Consider the following 21,494-nt stretch of genomic DNA (forward strand, 5'->3'; position numbering starts at 1 on the left):
CTTAAAAAAAAATTCATTTATTTATTTTAGAGAGAAAGTGCAGTGGGGAGGGGCAGAGAGAAGAATCTCAAGCTGACTTCCCGCTGAGTACAGAGCCTGGCCCTGGGCTAGATCTCACAACCCTGAGATCATGACCTGGCCCCACTGAGACACCCAGGCGCCCCTAACTTACTTTGTTTTATTTTATTTTATTTTTTTTAAGATTTTATTTATTTATTTGACAGAGAGAGAGACAGCGAGAGAGGGAACACAAGCAGGGGGAGTGGGAGAGGGAGAAGCTGGCTTCCCACTGAGCAGGAAGCCCGATGCGGGGCTTGATCCCAGAAACCCTGGGAGCATGACCTGAGTCGAAGGCAGACGCTTAATGACTGAGCCACCCAGGTGCCCCACTTACTTTGTTTTAAAAGAACTAGCTTCATACTATACACACTGTGGTGCAACATTCCTACTGGAGAATATATCTTACACACTTTTGGAATGACGACTTTAAGTGTGCAGATAAGTTTTAGTTTAAATGTCTAGTTAGAATCTAATGAGAAGCAATGTTGCCCATTTGGCCTGCCAGAGGACTCACCCCCGGACCTCATTAGCTGTTTCCTCCAGCCAGTTCTGCAGTTCCAGAAGCAGGCCTTCTCCTGCCTCTGTTCCCCCTTTCCAGCCACAGACATCCCTAGGGGGCAGCCTTTTGTTCCTGCTTAGGGGGTCAACCCCAGATGGCTGGCCGACCTTCCGTGGGTCAGGAGGCCAGCAGCCAAGACAGAAAGCCAGTGGGTGATCATAGCTGTCTCGGAGCCTCAATTTGGCCGCCTTGCCTGCTGCTGCTGCTCCCGGAAGCTCCCGGAATTTCTGCGCCTAAGGATGAACACAACCATTGTTGCTAGTTTCAGGTCCGGTCAGAACTAACCCCATCGCCTCAGGGCAGAAGTGGCCTGACTTTACGGCTTCTCTCTGCAGGTTTGGACACCACGGCCAAAGTGACAGCGGTGGTGGCAAGCGCGCTGAAAGGCTCCACTCCAAGCCTACCTGGCCCTGGGAGTAGCCCTCACGTGAGGCCGGCAAGCTCCCGGCGCCCGGCCTGACTCAGCCTGTCAGCTTCTGCAGAAACCCTAGCCAGCCCCGTGACTCAGTTTCTCCATTTGCTCACGAGGGCCAACCACGTGAGTCACCTGTGCGGAATGCAGAGGGTGCCTCCAACGGCTTCTCTAGAATATGTGCTCCCAGGCGGAGCCCCACAGACTGGCATTTACGCCGCTCAGAGAGCTCCTTCGGGACATGCCCTGCACTGGCCCTGTTAATGAGTCGGTGCTGTCTGGGGTGGTAGTGACCCGAACAGGTGCACCGACAGGGCTGCTGGGGAGACACCCGCCTGGGACACGCTGGTCGTGGTTCCTAAAGGGCGTAGGCCATGGAGGGGCTGCCGGAGGGACGATCGGTGCCCGCGTCCGTGCCCACTGTCCACTGCCCGCCGCCTGACGCAATCCGAGGTGCCCTTGCTGCATGCGGGAGCTGGGGAAACCTCCCCCGCGGTTGCATCACTCCTGCCGGGTTTGCTACAGAGGTGAAGCCGAGCCAATCACCGGGCGCGCTGGGCCGGGGGCTGGCCTCTCAGTTACCCACTCAGAGGGCGGCGCGGTTAACCGGGAAGGAAAACACGAAGGTGATTGGTCAAAAGGGGATTTGCCCCGCCCCAATCACCGCGGCAGCTGGCGCGGTGGGCGGGGGCCCGCCCGGCCGGAGGGTTTAAAAGGCGCCTCCGACGGGGCCGCGCAGCTGGAGCGACCGAGCGGTGCCAGGCCAGGTGTGCGCGTCCGTTGGTCCTTCCGTGCCCGCGCCGGAGACCAGCCTCGGAGGCCGCCGGGCCCGTCCCTGAGCCCGGCACCATGAAGCAGAAGTCCACAGCCCGGAACACCCCGCCCGCCTCGCCGTCCCTCTCACCAGCCCCCTCGCCACCCCCCTCGCCACCCGCGCAGCATCCCCCGGATAACGGCGACCCCCAAGCGCTGTGGATTTTCGGGTACGGCTCCCTGGTGTGGAGGCCCGACTTTGCCTACAGTGACAGCCTTGTGGGCTTCGTGCGCGGCTACAGCCGCCGCTTCTGGCAGGGAGACACCTTCCATCGGGGCAGCGACAAGATGGTGAGCATCTGACCGTGCCCAGGGGAATGAAGGGGGTGGGGGGCAGGGTAGTAGGCATCAGTGCCCTGGAATGTCGGCGGTTCTCTGGGCAGAGGGTCACTCCGTGCCGGTGGGGGAAGTGTATAAACCTGTGCCTGGGGGTTGTGGCTTAAATTTCTGTGCCTGGTGGATCCCTGTGATGGCTAGAATCTGTGATCCTGTGGATCACCATGTTGATGAATATTTCTAATTATCAGTTTGGGCCACTGCCATGTATCTATTTCTCCTGCAGCCATGCATCACTCTCTCCACTTCCCCCTGGATGAGTGGGACTCACTGAGGCCTGGACCAGCAGGGTTAATAAATGTTTCCTCTGACACTGGTGACAGCTGATTTCTAACTTGCCTTTTCCAAAATTCTTCTTCCCTCCTCAGCCTGGCCGTGTCGTGACCCTCCTTGAAGATCGTGAAGTAAGTGCCTGAGTCAAGAGAGAGGACTCCCCCCCCCCCCCCCCCCCCCCCCCCCCCCCCCCCCCCGCCTCCAGGGCCTGGCAGGGAGGGTTGCAGACAGAGCTCCTGGGTCCTTGGCTGTAGGCTAGATTAGATGACTTTCAGACAGCGAGGAAGGTGGTCTAGCTCAGTACCTCTCACTAGAATCACCTGAGGATCTTCTTAAACGCAGATTTTGATTTAATAGGATTAGAGGGTGGCCTGAAACTCCCATTCCTCTTTTTTTTTTTAAAGCTTTATTATTTATTTATTTGAGAGAGAGAGAATGAGAGATAGAGAGCATGAGAGGGAAGAGGATCAGAGGGAGAAGCAGACTCCCTGCTGAGCAGGGAGCCCGATGTGGGACTCGATCCCGGGACTCCAGGATCATGACCTGAGCCGAAGGCAGTTGCTTAACCAACTGAGCCACCCAGGCGCCCCCATTCCTCTTAATTGTACAGATGATGCCCCTGGTTCTCAAACCACTCTGTGAGTAGGAATCCTCTTGGCCTTGGAGCCAGACCACCTGTCAAATCTTGTTACGAAAGGGAGAATGAGCTTAATGTATTGCTACTAGATGACTCATCAGTCCCCTGCCCACTTTCCTTATAGAGCACAGACCTGGGTTGGGACTAGCCAGGAGCTGTTTTGGGTGACCCCGGTGTCCATGTTTCTTTCTAGGGTTGCACTTGGGGTGTGGCATACCAGGTTCGAGGTGAGCAGGTGAGCGAGGCCCTGAAGTACCTGAACGTGCGGGAAGCAGTACTTGGCGGCTATGATACCAAGGAAGTCACCTTCTACCCCCAAGATACCCCTGACCAGCCACTCAAGGCATTGGCTTATGTGGCTACCCCCCAGAATCCTGGTTACCTGGGCCCTGCACCTGAGGAGGCCATTGCAACACAGATCCTGGCTTGCCGTGGCTTCTCTGGCCACAACCTCGAGTACTTGTTGCGCCTGGCGGACTTCATGCAGCTCTGTGGGCCCCAGGCACAGGACGAGCACCTGGCAGCCATCGTGGACGCTGTGGGCACCATGCTGCCCTGCTTCTGCCCCACCGAGCAGGCTTTGGCACTGGTCTGAGGGGCTGAGCCCCTGCAGGGAGTGTCCACGTAGACATGGGGCCAGGTCCCCACTTCTGTGCACACAGCGGACTGCTGAAAGGACTCAGTGGGTGGCTGGGAGCTTCTGTCTCTAAGCCCCTTGCCTGTCCCACCAGCCTCCAGTGGGACACTGACTGCCTGACACTGACTTACTACTTGAAACTATTTATTGCACCATGTTGGTGTGGTGGGCAGGGTGGGGGGCCTGCCCTGGACATAGGGGCCCTGCTGAGCAGTGCCCCACCTCGGGCACCTGATGCCTGATGGATTCCCTCCAGTACTGCTGCTAACCCCATACTACCCAGGCCTCTGCCTCCCCATCCCCAGACCAACCACTCCCAGCCCTGGAAATAGACCACATGTGAAAAGTCCCAGCCTGCTGGGAAGGGACGGGGGCGGGGGGTGAGGAGAAGGGAGCCTTACAAGAACTGAGGCACCTGTGGGTCCTGCTCACCCCCCAGGTTCCCAGGGCAGAACTGGATCTGGAGCCTGGGCCTCTGAACCATTTGGCTGTTTCCTGTCCCTCTGTCTGTCTGTCTGCTTGTCTGTCTGTTGATCTGTTTCCAGGAAACTCATCACTATGGGCCCTGGTACCTCCCCAGTCTGTCCCATACTGTTATCTATAAACTGATCTCTTACTATCTGTTGTGCTGGAATGTGGTTCTTCAGATGGGCTGTTGGGGCAAGGGACGTGGTGAAGCCCTGGAAGGCATATGAGAGGGGCAAGGGCTCCCTCTTTGCTTCCGTCCCTCTCTTGCGGTGGGGGGAGCAGCTGAGCAGGCAGGGCTAGGGGCCAGGTTGCACCACTTCCATGGGCACCTTTCATGTCTTAGTGCAGAATTCCGAGGTGTGCAGAATTCTGCCGTGTGGCTCTACTTGGCAGCCCCGTGCGCAGTGTACTTACCATGGACCTGGTACTCTAGGTCTCCTCTCAGCTGCCCCGAGGAGGCTGGTGGGCTTGGAGGTCAAACCAGGTCTTCCTCTAGCCACCGCCTCTTGCTGACCTCGAGAGGAGACCCCTGGGTTCCTGCTAAAGGAGCATGCGGGTTAGAGGAGGGTGGTGACCACTTCAACAATGCTGACAGCAGAGGCCTGTGGCCTTTTGGAGGACCTTTTGATTTTGAGATCCAGGTGCTTACTGTTGGCTCCCGGGGCTGTGGTGTGGGCTGTGCCTTCTCCGTTGACCTGACCTGCCAGGACTCTTGCTCCCTATGGAATGAGTTGCCAGGGTGCCCTCTGGGCCACTACTTGTTTACTCTCTGCCTGCCCCTGGCTGCTGCACACCCCGAAACCCCCACTCCCATCCCTGGGTGCAAAGCCCAGCCTCCAGGATCTCAGAATGGCCCCTCAGTGGGCTCAGCCTCTTACCCCTGGACCCGCAGAATAGGTACAGGGCCCACGTGACAGCTTTTTCATAGCAGAAGAGCCTGGCTCCACCCCAGCCTCTTCCCTCCTTGGCCCAGTGACCTCCAGAAAACTCCTGAGCCCTCTGGGCATCAGTTTACACTGGGACGCTGTGTGGTATGTGTTGTTGCTGCTTTTGTGGTGGCTGGTGCCCTGGATTGGTCTGGATGTCCCCAGCAGGGTCAGCTCTCACCAGCTGGGCAGCCGTTGTGCCTTGGTGTGTTGGTGGCCTCATATCTTGGCCACTGATGGGGGAAGTGTGGAGTTCAGCCAAGTTCTGGGAGCTCGTGAGGGCAACATAGCAGGAGGAGGCAGCGGGGAGCAGGGAGGCTGGGGCAGCCACCTCCTGGGCCAGGGCAGGGCTGGACAGCCAAGCCAGTTCGGGGGCTCAGAGCAGAACCCTACTCTCTACTGAGTACGGGGGGAAAGGGCTGTTTGCCAGCCGCACGTGGGCTCACGCTCTTCAAGCCATTCATTGAGGTGTGGACTAAACGATATGCCAGGCACCGACCTGGGCCCTGGGGACACAGCAGTGAAGCAATCTCCCTCCTTAGGGAACTCGGCCTAGAAACTCCGATGGGTGACTTCCCTTTTTTTCTTTCTTTGAACGGTGACCGTTCAGCATGCGGTGTGCTGTGACGGGAGGAGAGAGCATTCCGCTGAGAGGGGCGGGCAGGGAAGGCTTTCCGAGGGAAGGAGTGAGGAGGCTGAGCCCTGAGCTTGAGGGGGGGGACAGCTTGTGCCAGAGCGGGCAGTGAGGTCAGACGAGAGGCGACAGAGTGGACGGAGTGGCGTGGGGGTGGGAATTGGGACTGGACAGGGGGACGGGGCCACCTCCCACTGGCTGGGCCTGCTCAGCTGTGCTGTGCCGTGGAGGTGGCTTTCCTCCTGTGGATTCTGAGCAGGGAAGAGACTGCTTGAGAGGAAGCCTGGCTTCTGTGTCAGGTTGGAGCCCGAAGGCCAGACACAGGCCGGGGAGGGACGAAGGTGGCCTGAGCCGAGGTGTGGCAGTGGGAATGGGCGTGAGGATGGATCTGAGAGCGCTCAGGGCATGAGGCTGGCTGGGTTTGGCGTGGCTGGCTGACGGGGAGAGCGAGGGAGCGGTAGAGGGCCAGGGTTGCTGGTACAGTTGTGGGGGTGGAAGGGCAGGGGTAGAGAGGGGCCCTGTGTGTGTCAGCTGGGGTGCCAGTGTGGGGCAGAGGCATCCACTCGAACGTTTGAGGACTGCTGGGGATGTGGGTCTTCGATTCAGGAGAGAAACAAGGCTGGAGTTAGAGATGTGAGGGCCATACCCGTGGAGAACAGTATTTGAAAGCCTTGGCGGTGGAGAGAAAAGGGAACAGGGCCCAGGCCCAGCCCTGAGGCACCCAGCCCTGGTGGCCTGAGTGAAGCAAGAATTGCAGAGAACACGCAGCTGGAGAGGGAGGAGGAGAACCAGGGTCATGCTGCCGAATGGCCAAGGAAATATGGGAGAGGAATGGAATGCTAGGGGGTCCTCTGTGGCTGCAGTGAGAGCAGTGTCAGGAAGATTGGCCAGAAGCCACAAGTCAGAACTGGGGAGCCTGTAGGAGGGGAAGAGATCACTCTCAAGAAGCTGGCTGCTGAGAGAGAAGCAGAGGGGTGACCGAGGCTGTGAGAAGGGTTTAGGAGTCTCAGGACCCCTTTACAGATTAAAAACTGAAGATCCCAGGAGTTATTTACACGGACCATAACAACTGGCAACATTTAGTGTATTTGAGATTAAAATTGAGAAGTTCAAAATGTTCTAAATTAAAAATAAAAATCCATTACACATTAACATATTTTTAAAGAAAAATGATTCTATTTTCCGAAACAAGCAAATTTTATGAAAAGAATGGCATTGTTTTATGTTTTTAAAGTCTGGCTTGATGAAAGCAGCTGGGTTCTCATTTGTTTCTGCGTTCATTCTGTTGCAAATCCACCTATCATATAGTTCTGGAAAACTCCACCGTACACTTGTGAAGAAATGAGAACAAAAAGGCAAATCAGCTCTTAGTTTTACTATGAAAACAGTTCTGACCTCGCAGGCCCCCTGAGAGGGTCTTGGAGACCCCCAGGGGTCTCTGGGCCATGTCTTAGGACTTCTGGTATAGCAGCATTTAAAAAAAAATTTTTTTTTCTTTTTTTGTTGGTGGAATTCAAACAGAGTGATGGCTAAGTGGCTAGCCCTAGGCTGCAGCATCAAGGGATTTCAGAGTTAGCAGGGAACTCAGAACATCCTGTCCATTCCTCAGGGCACCCTTCTGGAGAAGCAGGAGTGAGTAGGAAGGATCAGCCAGTTCAACCACTATTTATTGAGTCTACACTAGGCCACCCTCCCCCTGTGGGAGACGGAAGACACAGAAGCGCCCTCACACCTGGTCTGGGCTAAGGGCACCCCGGGGAGCTCAGGGGTTGGGGCAGAGGTGGTCAGGCCTGGGAGCCCCTTAAAGAAGCCGCAGGAATCCAGAGGAACTGACAAAGGGGGAACGGACACAGGGGAGCTGGTAAGTAGCTCAGCGTTGGGGACAAGGCTGAGAGCAACTTTGGAGTCAGTTCATAGAGGAAGTGTTAGACTGTATCTTGTGGGGAAGTGGAGTTCTATAGTGATGTTTTTGTTTTTTCATGTGTTTTGCCTCCCACAGAGGGTCTTTGTTTTTGTTCTTTTTGTTTTGTCTACTTGGAGTGCTGTGTTCAGACTTGGGTTTACATGTTGTGGCAGGGAAGACAGTTTGAAGCCTGCGAGACCTGGAGGGCGCCTGTTGCAGTGTTTCAGGCAGGGGCTGGGGAGGACGAAGGAACTAGAACCAGAACCCACCAGGAACACCTCCCGGTGGCCTATTACAATTGGGAGGTACAGGGGAGGGAGGAGACTAGGGATCCCACGGTTTTGCCAAGGCGGAGGGCATGGACAGTGCAGGGGGTTGTGGGTAACCCCACTCTGCACCCTTCTAGGGTGGGCAGGCTCCTAGGGGTTCTCCGGGCTGTCCCCCACTGGGCCCCAGGAAGGACCACATTCCTCTGGAGGCTGGTATTTACCTGAAGACAGCGTGGTACCCGTGTCAGTCATCCGAAAAGCAAAGGGTGTGGGGAAATGGACCTGGAATGGGAGAGACCCTGCTTTCTACAGGCCTGGCTCTGAGGAGGGTTAGGGTGCTCCAGGGTGTGAACCCAGCTTCAATGGCCAAGGCTAGATTAGGGGAGGCGACAGTCACGGGGAGAGTGTCCCTGCAGGACCAGCCTCGGGCTACATGGCTGGGGTGACCACACATCCCACTGTGCCCAGGACCGGCCTACTTTACTCCCGACGTCCTGGAATAATTATGACTTTCACTCTCAGAAGCATCAGGTTTGGACAGTAAATTGCACGGTGGCTGCGGAAACTGGGACTGAGCCGTTCTACTTTACTGGATGGCTGTCAGAAGAAGGGGTTGACTGGGCGCCTGGGTGGCTCAGTTGGTTAAGCGACTGCCTTCGGCTCAGGTCATGATCCTGGAGTCCCGGGATCGAGTCCCACATCGGGCTCCCTGCTCGGCAGGGAGTCTGCTTCTCCCTCTGACCCTCCCCCCTCTCATGCTCTCTATCTCTCTCATTCTCTCTCTCTCAAATAAATAAATAAATCTTAAAAAAAAAAAAAGAAGAAGAAGGGGTTGACTAAAGCCCTGATCAGCCTTCCCTCTGCCCTGCTCATCCTATCCCTGGACGCTCACCCCTAGCCCAGGGCCCTGGGAGGCCACTCTCTTCTGCCCTTTCCTGGTTTGCCCTTGGAGAGTCCTCACCAGCCTTGCCCTTCCTGGTTCAGACCCTCAGCCTGGGCATTTCCTGGGGTGTGAGATAGAACTTGACATGTCCTGAAGGCTCAGCCACAGAGTTGCTCCCTGGTCACCGGTCCTTCCCCTCCTAGAGGGAGAGGGCACCGTCTGCACCCACACACCCTCTTCCTTAGTCCTGGACTCAGCACTGCACTTCCACCCCTCACGCTCCACTCCTTCCCCTGGAGCTTCAGTCCCCTCCTTGGCTTTGTTCTGGATCCTGCCCCTGCCTGGACCACTGGCCCACCAGTAAGGTAGCTTTTGACCCAAGCTTCCATCCTTGCCATGTTCTGGGATCTAACGGCTTCCTATGTCCGCCCTACCGCCCACTGCCCTAATGTGTGCCCTCCTTCCCTGCACGGTTATGTGTCCAAACGGATCCACCTTCCCGGTTTTCTCCCTGGATATTCATTTTCCATAATGTCAAATGCAACTCTGGCCACAGCCCTCTGCACTGACAAACCTCAGCTTTCTGGCCCTCAGCATTCATGTCCCCGCAGCCCTAGTGCCGGCCCCATCTCCACCCCCACCTCATGCAACAGCTAGTTCCCAAGGCTTCGCTCCTGCTGCTTTCTTTGCCTGACCACTCCAGCTGGGCCTCTGCTAGCCTTCAGAGCTCAGTGCCAGCATCAGGTCTCCAGAAGCTGCTGCTGACCCCGATGGCTGGTGCCCCCTCCTCAGCCCCCCCCCGCCCACCTGTTTTGCACCCAACAGGTCGAATTGGTGTGATCTGCTTGCAGGTCTGCCTCACAGAAGTGAGCCCCCCAGCACACCCCAGGGCAGGAACTGCATGCATCCCAGTCCATAGCACAGCTCTGGGGCCACATAGGAGCTCGGGGAACCTAAGGGGAAGGGAGTTTAACGAGACACTCTTCTGAAAGCAGTGTCGCAGGTCCCTTTGGAGGAAAAGACCACGTGAAAATCTCAGTCACAGCCAAGGGAAAGTGCCAAGCTGCCTCCCCTTGCTAATATGCAATCCGAATATTTATGTGCACAGCCCAGGAATGTGCGACAGGGACTCACAAGGGCAAGGGCGGAGCAGCCGGGCATGGGCAGCCCCAGCACATACCTGACTGGGCCGGTACCGACCCACACTGGTGGCTGCCATCCCAGGCTGGCTACTCTCTCCCTTCGTCTGTCTGGGAGAGGCCAGGCCCTAAACACACACGAGGAGAAGGGCTTGCTCTTTGGCATGCATAGTAAGGGATAACATCTAAGCCTTTGCTCCTCCTCTGTGCTCTGGGCACTAAACCAGAGGGCTGTCTGTGCTTCTCCCATGGGGTGCTGCACCCCGTCCCCACAGGAGGGGGAGCTTGGCCTTCCCAGGCATAGCCCGAGGGGATTGGTGTTGGGAGGGAGGGGCGGGGAGAATGGCGGGAGTAACGTCTCCACGTGTGGCTCTCCCTGCCGCCCCGTCGAAGCCTCCAGCCTGGCACAGCCCCTCTTGGGCCTAGTCCCGTTTGTGCCAGGTCAGGAGGGTGCAGAACGTGGGGAGTGTCAGACATGCCTGTGGCTCTGGCTGGGAGGCACGGTGAGTCCTCGGGGGGGGGGGGTAAAAGCTGATGACAAGCTGCTTATGTGGGGTGTCTGGGTCATCTGTCCACAGGAGTAGACCCTCGCCTATGGGGGTTTCCACAAGGGAGACCCAGTTCCTGCTCACAGGCCACCTGCAGCCGTGAGGCATGACACACACCAAACAGATGGGAGCTGACCTGACAGGAGCCTGCAACACGCCTGCGACATGCGGGGGGCTTTCTTGCCCTGCCTTGCGTCCTCCAGGCCCTCACCCTGGCAGTCCCTGCCCTGCCAGCTCTGGCCTGGCTAATTTGTGACTGCAGCTTCAGGGCTCAGTTGAGATGTCACCTTCTCTGGGAAGCCTTCCCTGACCCGCCTCCTCTCCAGCGCCAAGGCCTGACTTTGGGGCCCTGTTGTGTGTCTCTGATACCTGGGATTTTCTCCTGCGGCCTTTAAAAAGATTTTTTTATTTTTAAATTATTATTTTTTTATTTTTAAGATTTTTTTAATTTTTTTTATTTTTAAGTAATCTCTACACCCAACGTGGGGCTCGAACTCACAACCCTGAGATCAAGAGTTACAGTCTCTATTGACTGAGCCAGCCAGGCGCCCCTGTCCTGCAGCTTTGATAGCACTGTGTTTCTTTTCTTTTTTTTTTTAAAGATTTTACTTATTTATTTGACAGAGAGAGAGAGACAGTGAGAGCAGGAACACAAGCAGGGGGAGAGAGAGAGGGAGAAGCAGGCTCTCCGCTGAGCAGGGAGCCGGATGCGGGGCCCGATCCCAGGACCCTGGGATCGTGACCTGAGCCGAAGGCAGCCGCTTAACGACTGAGCCACCCAGGCGCCCCGATAGCACTGTGTTTCTTGTCTGCCCCCAGCACCCAGCAGAGCCTGCACACCGTAGGTGCTCATATTACATTTCTTAAATGGAAACCTCAGAGAGGCAGGCACAGGTGAGGGGAAGATGGGGGTTGGGGAGAACACTCTGGGCTGTCTCCTCATAAGAGGGTCTCTGCAGCAGAGGGGGTGAGCTGGGGAAGGGTGCAGGGGAGGCAAGGAGACAGACCCGCCAGGGGCCAGTCAGGACATCATTGAACAGCTGTTTAGAAGCAAAGAGCGAGCACTGACCTGGGATCCAGAGGTTCCAGCGTCTGTTTTAAGCTGTGTCTTAGGCGAGGCCCCTTTCCCCTCTCTGGCTCCATCTTCGAAAATGGAAAACGAAGAGCGGCCAGTTCCCATCCAGTTCCAGTGGCTCCCCTTTTTCAGGAGAGACATGGGCTTGGGGTCAGAGGGACTGGGTTCAAGAACCAGGTTCCCTGTGAGTAGCCTCTGAGTCCCTGGCCGGGTGATTTAATATCTCTGAGTTGCAATTTCTTCATCTTTAAAGTGAGACTGATAATCATAGCTACCTCTCACAGTCTTGGGACTAGATGAGCTATCAGTGAAAAACTGTACGCTTTAAAGCACTGGGTGAATGTTGCTTATTATTACCCTTTAACACTATTATTTTTCACCAACACCTAATTAGGTACTGGATTCTCTAACCGCACTAGAGCGTCAGCTCCATGAAGCCTGGGGCTGACACCTTCCTGTTCATGGCTATACCCTTGGTGCCCAGCACAGAGCCTGGCTTATCTCAGGCCCTCAAAAGAGAGTTGCCGGACAAATAAACAGATAAATGAGTTGACTAGGATGAATGACTACATAAACAAACTCTGCTACTTCTCAGAGCACTAAGGTCAAGTCAGGCTGACCAGGTGGAGAGAGAAAGGGAAAAGCGGGAGGCGGCAGAGGAGAAAGGGAGAGCTTCCCGGGCTGCCCAGGCTCTGCCAAGTTGGGGAGGGCGGGGGGGGGGGGGCAGAAAGTGAGCAGGGAAATAACAGAAACAAACTTGGGGCAGTGAGACAGGCCGTGTGACTGCTGGGTGCCTGGCAGGAGCCTCTCTCTATGAGCCCACTCCCTGGTCAGGCCCTCCTCCACCTCTCTCAGGCCCTGCCCCGCCAGCAAGTCGGGGAGAGGAAGGAGGAAGGACAGGCTGGCTGAAGTCACTCCATTCTGGCTTGTTTACCAACAGCACAGTCCTCCTGGGTCATGACAGAGCCAGCAGCCTCTGACCCAGCTAAATATATCTCCCCTGCTGGCCAGGACCACACAGCCAGCCCCTGAAGGCCAGAGACCACCCGCTCATCCCTCTGGGCTGGGCCCTGGGCCTCCTCCTCACCCCAGAGCCCTGGGTCCCAGGGGAGCCAACGGCCAATCAGTGTCCAAACCAAACGCAAATGCTGGCTGAACCCAGGCGGTAGTTTCGTTTGGACACAATCAGAGGACTTTTGGGGGGGAAAACACTAGCTGTCCAGCAGTAGGACAACCGAATGGCTGCCCCCCCCCCCCCGCCCCGCTTCCATGGCACATCTGCAGTCCTTATGAATATTTAGTAAGACTATTTACTCCTGTTACTTTCTCTATAGTACTCTCTTAACATTACCATTTAATGTTAAGAGAGGGAAAAAAAGCATACAAAGTTAGATACATAGCATGAATACAATCATGTCTTTTAAAAAGCATAGAAATATGTCTGGAAGGAATCACCAGAAACTGTCAACACAGTTTGCCTCCCAGGAGGGGAACTGGAGGCCAGGGGATAGAATGGGAGAGAGACTTTTTCTTCTTATGCCCTTTTGTTATGTTTTTTATTTTGAACGATATAAATTTATTACTTATTCATAAGTAAATAAATCAAATATATAATAAAATACAATGCAGGGGTGCCTGGGTGGCTCAGTCTTTAAGCGTCTGCCTTCGGCTCAGGTCATGGTCCCAGGGTCCTGGGATCGAGCCCCGCATCGGGCTCCCTGCTCGGCGGGAAGCCTGCTTCTCCCTCTCCCACTCCCCCTGCTGTGTTCCCTCTCTCACTGTGCTCTCTGTCAAAGAAATAAAATCTTAAATAAATACATAAATAAATAAATAAATAAACAAAATACAATGCAGATTTGAAAAAAAGAAAAGGGGCCCATGGCATAAAGCAGTGGTGGAAGCAACCCTGAACAGTTAAGAGTACTTATTTGGGTGGTGGGCCAGGCAGGGGCTCCCTTTCCCACCCGGAGGAAAAGCTGGCCCTACGCTCAGGTAAACCAGAACATCAGCCTTGCAAGAAGTAGGGACTCTGTCAATGCTGGGAATCTAATTTGAGGCATGAAAAAGGACATAATCTGCTTTAAACTAGCTCCCCAAGGTATGTGAAATGCCAGGTCATGCCTTTGCCTGAAGTACAGCTTCTCTGAGTCCCCTTGAAAACATTATTGTTATGTATGCGGGGGTGGGGGTGGGGGTGCCATGTTACTTTATCACATGAACCAAACTGAAACAGGGAGATGCCTTGTAAGAAAGCTTTATTCTGGGAAGTAATTCTTCTTGCTTTTGAGTTTTTTCCCCTGAATTTCCCTAAGAAACACTTACTTCTTTTATTAATAATTAAATGACACATAATCACAGTGGGAAGTTTGGAAAATACAGAATGGTAGAAAGCATTAAAATTGATTCACATTTCTGCCATCCAGGAAACTGTCCTTCTAGTCTGCCCTCTTACTACTCTATTAAAAACCTACATTAGGAGGCCCCTGGGTGGCTCAGTGGTTGGGCATCTGTCTTCAGCTCAGGTTGTGATCCCGGGCCCTGTGGGGCTCCTCGCTCAGCAGGGAGCCTGCTTCTCCCTCTCCCTCTGCTGCTCCCCCTGCTTGTGCTCTCTCTCTCTCTCTGTCAAATAGATGAATAAAATCTTTAAGTAAATAAATAAAAACCTACATTATCATCAGGGGAAACTGAGTGAGGGGGGTACAGGAGCACTCAGCACCACCTCTGCAACTTTTCTGTGAACCTAAAATCACTCCAAAGTAAAAAGTTTATTAATAATTTTTTTAAAAAAACCTACCTTATATACATAGGCAAGTGAAAAGACCCATCTGATCACACTTTACTACTTTGTGTGCTACTTGTTCACCTAAGATTAAATTGTGAGGATTTTCCTATGTAATCAAATGTTCCTGAAAATATGCTTTGTAATGGCTAACCTAATATTCCATCCTATCAACGTACAAAAATTTACATAACCAATCCTATAGTTTCTATCTGGGTTGTTTCCAATCTTTTGCAAGGTTTGATAATGCTGCTATGAACCTCTTAGGTTAATTGCATACAACAGAAAATCCAGGTGGGCTTAATTAAACCAAATCGGATTAACTGGCAAAACCCAAAAGTTAAAAAGGGAGTTTCAGGCAAGGCTCAATCAGGGCTTTGGCTTCTTTTCTCACCTCACCCTTAGCCCCTGGGGCAACAAGCTTTCAAGTTGCACCCATGGAGGGTGTGGGAGAGAGAGTTTAGGGACTGTTTCCCTCCCGCCAACGTATGACAAAATAGCCAGGAGGGAGGGAGACTAGGCTCTGATTGCCTTGGGCCAGGGCTCCGGCCCACGAATGCCAGGTCATTGGGGCAGGGTGTGTGTGGGGGTTAGGCCTACCCCTGTGGCTTTTGCACAAATGCAGAAAGGGAAGATGCTGGCTAGACAGCCAAAGAATGTCCTCTGCAGTCTGGCTACTCAGACTGGGGGGGTCTGTGAACCAGCAGCCTCCACATCGTTTGGAACTAATTGGAAATGCAGAAATCTAGGGACCTCCCCACACCTACTGAATCGCAGTCTGCATTTTAAGAAGAGCCCCACTCAGGAGACTGTTTGCGCATGAAAACTGAGAAGACCTGCCTTACAGCAAACTTGATTATCCCCTGAAAATAGATCCCTAAAAGTAGAGTGGCTGGGTCAAAGGGTGTGGCTATTTCTAAAATTCATGATACATATGGTCAAACTGTCCTAGGTAAATAACGCTCTATCACTCTGCATTCCCTTTCCTGGGATCTGGATGTGTGAGGCCTAAAGTTTAAGCAATTTGGGGAAACCCTAATCTTTAAGAAAAAGAATACAGGGTGGCTCAGTCGGTTGAGCCCAACTTTTGATTTCCGCTGGGGTTACGATCTCAGGGTCGGGGGATCCAGCCCCCCCGCCCAAAATCAGGCTCCATGCTCAGTGGGGAGTCTGCTTAAGGATTCTCTCTCCCTCTCCCTCTGCCCCCCAGCCCCGCTTGCACATGTGTGCACACTCTTTCTCTCAAAGAAATCTTTTATTTATTTATTTTTAAGAATTTTTATTTATTTGACAGAGAGAGACACAGCGAGAGAGGGAACACAAGCAGGGGGAGTGGGAGAGGAAGAAGCAGGCTTCCCGCGGAGCAGGGAGCCCGACGCGGGGCTCGATCCCAGGACCCTGGGATCATGACCTGAGCCGAAGGCAGACGCTTAACGACTGAGCCACCCAGGTGCCCCAAAATAAATCTTTTTATTTTATTTTATTTTTTTTAATTTATTTTTTATTTTTATTTTTTTTTAAGATTTTATCTATTTATTTGAGAGAGAGAGAATGAAAGACAGAGCACAAGAGGGAAGAGGGTCAGAGGGAGAAGCAGACTCCCCGCCCAGCAGGGAGCCCGATATGGGACTCGATCCCGGGACTCCAGGATCATGACCTGAGCCGAAGGCAGTCGCTTAACCAACTGAGCCACCCAGGCGCCCCAATCTTTTTTTTTTTTTAAAGAATACAAAATTAATACAAAAGCAAACATTTAGAATTAAAAAAGCTGAAAAATAACTCAAAAATTATAAAATAACATTATTTTAAAATTACCAATAGCTTGAAACATATGAAACTGCCACATTTTTAGGTAAAAAAGTCACATATGGTTAACAAACAATTTCATGTTCAAACTAACACTTTCCACCGACATTTTTGGCTGTATCATTCTCCCCCACCCAACAGCTTTATTGAAATGTAATCCACATACCACATAGTTCACCCTTTAAAATGTATAATTTAGTGGCTCACAGAGGTATGCAACTACCACCACAGTCAACTCTGGAACTCTTTCATTAACCCAAAAAGAAGCCTCACATCCCTAACCTGTTACCAGCCAATGCCCCCAGCCCTAGGCAACCACTGAATCACCTTCTGTCTCTATGGATTTGCCCATTCTGCACATTTCATAATTATATAATACATGATCTTTGGTATCTGGGTTCTTTCACTTAACATTTTCAAGTTTCATCCACATTGCAGCACATGTCAGTACTTCAATCCTTTTTATTGCTAGGTAATAATGCACTGTATGGACAACACATTGTATTTATCCATTCATCAGTTGATGGACATTTGAGTTGCTTCTACTTTTCTTTTTTTTAAAGATTTTATTTATTTGACAGAGAGAGAGAGCACAGGCGGGGGTGAGGGGCAGAGGGAGAGGGAGAAGCAGGCTCTCCGCTAAACAGAGAGCCTGATGTGGGACTTGATCCCAGAACCCTGGGATCATGACCTGAGCTGAAGGCAGATGCCTAACGGAATGAACCACCCAGGCGCCCTGAGTTGTTTCTACTTTTTGACTTGACTATTATGAATAATGCTGCTGTGAACCTTTGTGTACAGGTTTTGTGTGAATGTGTTTCATTTCTCTTGGGTTTATATGGAGGAATGGAATTCCCAAGTCACATTATTAGTCAGGGCTCTCTTGAGATAAAGAACCAATAGGTCTGTCTGTCTATCTATCATCTATCTATCTATCTATCTATCTATCTATCTATCTATCTATCTATCTATCATCTATCTCATTGATTAACATACAGATAGATAAGATAGATCTAGCATAATTGGCTCATGTGATTAGGAAAGCTGACAAGTCCCCAGCTATGAAGGATGAGCCAGCAAGCTGGGGACCCAGGACGGCCAATAGTATAGTTAGGCCCGAGAGCTGGCAGAAGAGCTAATGTTTCAGTTCCAGTCTGAGGCAGGAGAAAGCCAACATTCCAGTCCAAAGGCAATCAGGAGTAATTCTCTCTTACTGGAGGGAGGGTGAGACTTCCTGTTTTATTCAGGCCTGTAGTTGATTGAATGAGGCCCACCTACTGAATGAGGGCAGTCTGCTTTTCTTAGTCTATTGACTTAAATGTTCAGCTCATCCAAAAACACCCTCATAGAAACACCCAGAACAATGTTTAACCAGATGTCTGGGTACCCTGTGGCCCAGTCAAATTGATACATAAAACCAGCCATCACAGTAACTCTATGCTGAACTTTTCCAGGAACTGCTGAACTGTTTTCCAAGGCACCTGCATGTTATGTATGTTACCCTTCTGCAATGAATGATTCTGATTTCTCCACATCTTCATCAATTCTTGTTATTATTGGTCTTTTTAATTATAGTCATTCTAGTGGGTGTGGAGGGCTGCATATTCTTTGATGGCCTTTTCAAGCAATAATGATACTGCAATTGCACTTTCTCTAGAAAAAATAGAAAATGTCTTCTTCTAAATTAAGTAATCTCTACACCAGCATCAGACTTGAACTCACGACCCTGAGATCCACTAGAGGCACTAGGCTCCTCCGACTGAGCCAGCCAGGTGCCCTGAAAGTGTTTAATATACATTTTTTTATTGATCATTTTGGGAAGTGTCCCATTGCTACTTCTGTAACTTCCTCAGAGATGCCTGCTTGGGCGAGGCATCGCTCACTGATCTCAGTAAACATGGTTTCCCATGGTCCAGCCAGCCAGGGCCTTACTGTTCTGGTGCCAGCCACCATGCCAGGTTCGTGGAGGGCTTGTTGGCTCTGAAGCCCAGGTCAAAGTGAACAGGGTCTTGTTCAGAACTCTTCTGGGGGTTAACAATGGGATCTGAACACTGGATGAAGGCCAAGGCCACTTCACTGGAGGTTGAAGGACAGCCCCAGGACCACCTCTTCCAAGGCCGAGGGGTTCCCCCAGGCTGAAGCAGTGTTCCATGCCATCTATGCAAAGAAGGCCCTTTCAAAGTGAGGTGTCCTGAAGCTTAAACTGTAATATCTCACAGTAAATCAACCTCTGTTTTTACCAGGAGTTTGTGACAAGGCCCATTTCCTTGTATCTTCCCCAACTCCTGCAATTGTCATTTAAAAAGAAATCTCAGGGGCTCCGGGGTGGTTTAGTCAGTTAAGCATTGACTCTTGGTTTCAGCTCAGGTCATGATCTCAGGATCGGGAGATAGAGCCCTGAATGGGGCTCCGTGCTCATGGGGAAATGTGCTTCTCTCCCTCTCCCTCTCCTTCTGACCCTCCCCCTGTGTTCCCTCTCTCAAATAAATAAATAAACCTTTATTTATTTATTTTTAATTTATTATTTTTTTTATTTGACAGAGAGAGAGGGAGAGTATAAGCAGGGGGAGCTGCAGGCAGAGGGAGAAGCAGACTCACTGCTAGGCAGGGAGCCCGACGCGGGGCTCCGTCCCAGCACCCTGGTATCATGACCTGAGCCGAAGGCAGACACTTAGCCATCTGAGCCACGCAGGCACTGCAAATAAATAAGCCTTTAAAAGAAATCTCAGAGGCGCCTGGATGGCTCAGTTGGTTAAGCGTCTGACTTGATTTCGGTGTTGGTCGTGATCTCAGGGTTGTGAGATGGAGCCCTGCATCGAGCCCTGAGTGGGGAATCTGCACTCAGCAGGGAGTCAGAGATTCTCTCTGCCCCCGCCTGACCCCCCACACCCTGATGCCTGGAACTCTCTCTCTCAGATAAATAAATAAATCTCAGGAGTGCCTGGTTGGCTTAGCCAGTTAAGCGTAGGCCTTCGGCTCAGGTCATAATCCCAGGCTCCTAGGATCCAGCCCTGTGTCGGGCTCCCTGCTCACTGGGGAGTCTGCTTCTCCCTCTCCCTCTGCCTCCACCCCTGCTTGTGCTCTCTCACATGCTCTCTCTCTCAGACAAATAAATAAAATCTTTAAAAAATAAATCTTAAAAAGAAAAAACAAATCTTAGCCATTCTGATAGGAAAAGCTTGGAATCTCATTGTTTTATTTTGCATTTCTTTGACTATTGAGGTTGAACATTTCCCTGTATGATTATGAACATTTGTACGTGTGTGCATTTTCTACGCATGTACAGGGTCCAGCACAAAGAAGGTGCTTAATAAATAAATCTTGAGGGTCGCCTGGGTCGTTAAGCGTCTGCCTTCAGCTCAGGTCATGATCCCAGGGTCCTGGGATCGAGCCCCGCATCAGGCTCCCTGCTCCGCGGGAAGCCTGCTTCTCCCTCTCCCCCTCCCCCTGCTTGTGTTCCCTCTCTGGCTGCGTCTCTCTGTCAAATAAATACAATCTTAAAAAAAATAACATAAATCTTGAATAAATTTGCCCATTTTCCTTTGGAGTGTTGTGTCCAAGACTAACAGCTGTCCATTCAAATCTATTCTCTTTTTCTATATTGTATGGCAGCCTCCTTTGCAGTTAGGTGGGTCTTTGGGTCTAAAGCTTGTTCTGAGAATGTGAGCCACCAAAGTGCTATAAGCCACTTAAGGGTCTAACTCTTAAGCTAGCAGGTGAACCTCCTCCCCAGCCTTTCCCCCTATGTTTTTGCAAACCAGCATTGACCATGCAGATGAGGACAATGTATGGAAGTGGCAAGAAACAGGATGAAAGGAACCTGGGACCTTAAATGATTATGTTGAACAGATATGAATTCCAACTCTTATGTGAGAGAAATATGGATTTATAGCTCATTTGAGCCACTGCATTTTTGGGGTCTCAGTTACAGCAGTGTGTGCTATCCTAACCAATGTAAGCAACGATATTATTTGGTCAGAGGATTTATGGCCCAAGCAGTGGACATTGGCAATTAGTCCTTAGGGATGACCAGCCTGTTCCCACAAAGATGAAGCACAGGGGAGTGGAGGAGATCAGGAGATCAGGTTCAATGACACTGGCCTTTGAGATCACCCATTTCATTTTCCTTGCTCTCCCCAAGCGCGGATGGATGATGGACTACATTTGCTTACATTGCCTTCAGATTGCCTTCTGAGAGTGAGCATGCACCAATCTATTGCCTAGACCCCTTGGCAGAGCTGTTCCTAGTTATTTAAGTTAATCAATACATTTTTTGGTTTTTAAGAATTAAAAAAAAGGGGGGGGATACAGACAACAAGCTTTAGTGAACTGGTTAAAAACCAGAACATGCTCATCTAAGACACTTGGCTTATCCAGAACAAAGGTACTGGAGGCCATCAGAGGGCCAGAAGGCAGGCCAAACAGGGGGCATGCACTGAAGTTCAATTACTTTATTCCTAGGAGACCCCATGATTCCTCCTTCAGAGTACTTTTCATTGGTTCAGAAGTTCCAAATTAGGTAAAATGGTTTCCAAGCCCCCCAGAATTTGGAAAAAGTAAATCAGAAGAGAGAGGGCTACCTCATATTGGCACAAAGAGTGAGGGGGCACAGGTCCTATTCAGACTTAAGAACTGTGTAGTTGCTGGCGTCAGCATTGGGCACACGGTAGTCACACCGCAGTGAGCCTGAGCACCAGATGCTCACGTGACCCAGGTCCTCAGGAAATGTTAACTATATGTTTAGTTCGGTGTGTTGAAGCAGTGACATTCCTCAAATCTCTTAAGAGTTCTAACCAAGAGGGCGCCTGGGTGGCTCAGTTGGTTAAGCGACTGCCTTCGGCTCAGGTCATGATCCCGGAGTCCTGCATCGGGGGATCGAGTGGGATCGATGTGGGATCGAGTCCCACATCGGACTCCCTGCTCAGCAGGGAGTCTGCTTCTCCCTCTGACCCTACCCCCTCTTGGGTTCTCCCTCTCTCACTCTCTCTCTCAAATAAATAAATAAAAATCTTTAAAATAAAAAAAAAGAGTTCTAACCAAGATAAATTCTGATGCATCAAAGGGTTAAATGTCAGCTCTCTGAAAGACTTAGCTATTCAGAAAGATTCTGGGCAACAGAGTTTATACTGCCCTTTCGAAATCCACTGGGCTGAGGGCAAACAGACCACTGAAGCCACTCTGCCCCAACAACCCATTGGGTTTGAGCCCTCCACCCCCCATCTTCCTCAGACATTCCCAGGCAAGTGGCACCAGGACTTCAAGGGGATAAGGTGCAGAGCCACCCAGGGTCTTCCAGGACCCTTCACCTGGGAATTGGGAAGGGAGCCCTTCTCTCCT

The 21,494-nt window shown here is 51.8% G+C and overlaps 1 protein-coding gene across 2 annotated transcripts; it reads left to right on the forward strand.

Annotated features, from left to right (window-relative positions):
- Positions 1-1,865: 1,865 nt before the first annotated feature.
- Positions 1,866-3,910, forward strand: CHAC1 (ChaC glutathione specific gamma-glutamylcyclotransferase 1). Of its 2 annotated transcripts, XM_028119545.1 has the most exons (4): positions 1,881-2,135; positions 2,549-2,584; positions 3,284-3,325; positions 3,461-3,910. In XM_028119545.1, the coding sequence occupies exons 1-4, from the start codon at positions 1,881-1,883 to the stop codon at positions 3,683-3,685; spliced, it is 558 nt and encodes a 185-aa protein (XP_027975346.1). In that variant the 3' UTR covers positions 3,686-3,910. The 2 variants fall into 2 exon arrangements, with proteins under 2 accessions (XP_027975347.1, XP_027975346.1); XM_028119546.1 differs by having other exon boundaries at positions 1,866-2,135; positions 3,284-3,910.
- Positions 3,911-21,494: the final 17,584 nt, after the last annotated feature.

This window comes from Eumetopias jubatus, unplaced genomic scaffold (assembly GCF_037043125.1).
Source record: "Eumetopias jubatus isolate StellerSeaLion01/CBP00866 unplaced genomic scaffold, mEumJub1_p1.0 scaffold_7, whole genome shotgun sequence".
Classification (NCBI taxonomy): domain Eukaryota; kingdom Metazoa; phylum Chordata; class Mammalia; order Carnivora; family Otariidae; genus Eumetopias; species Eumetopias jubatus.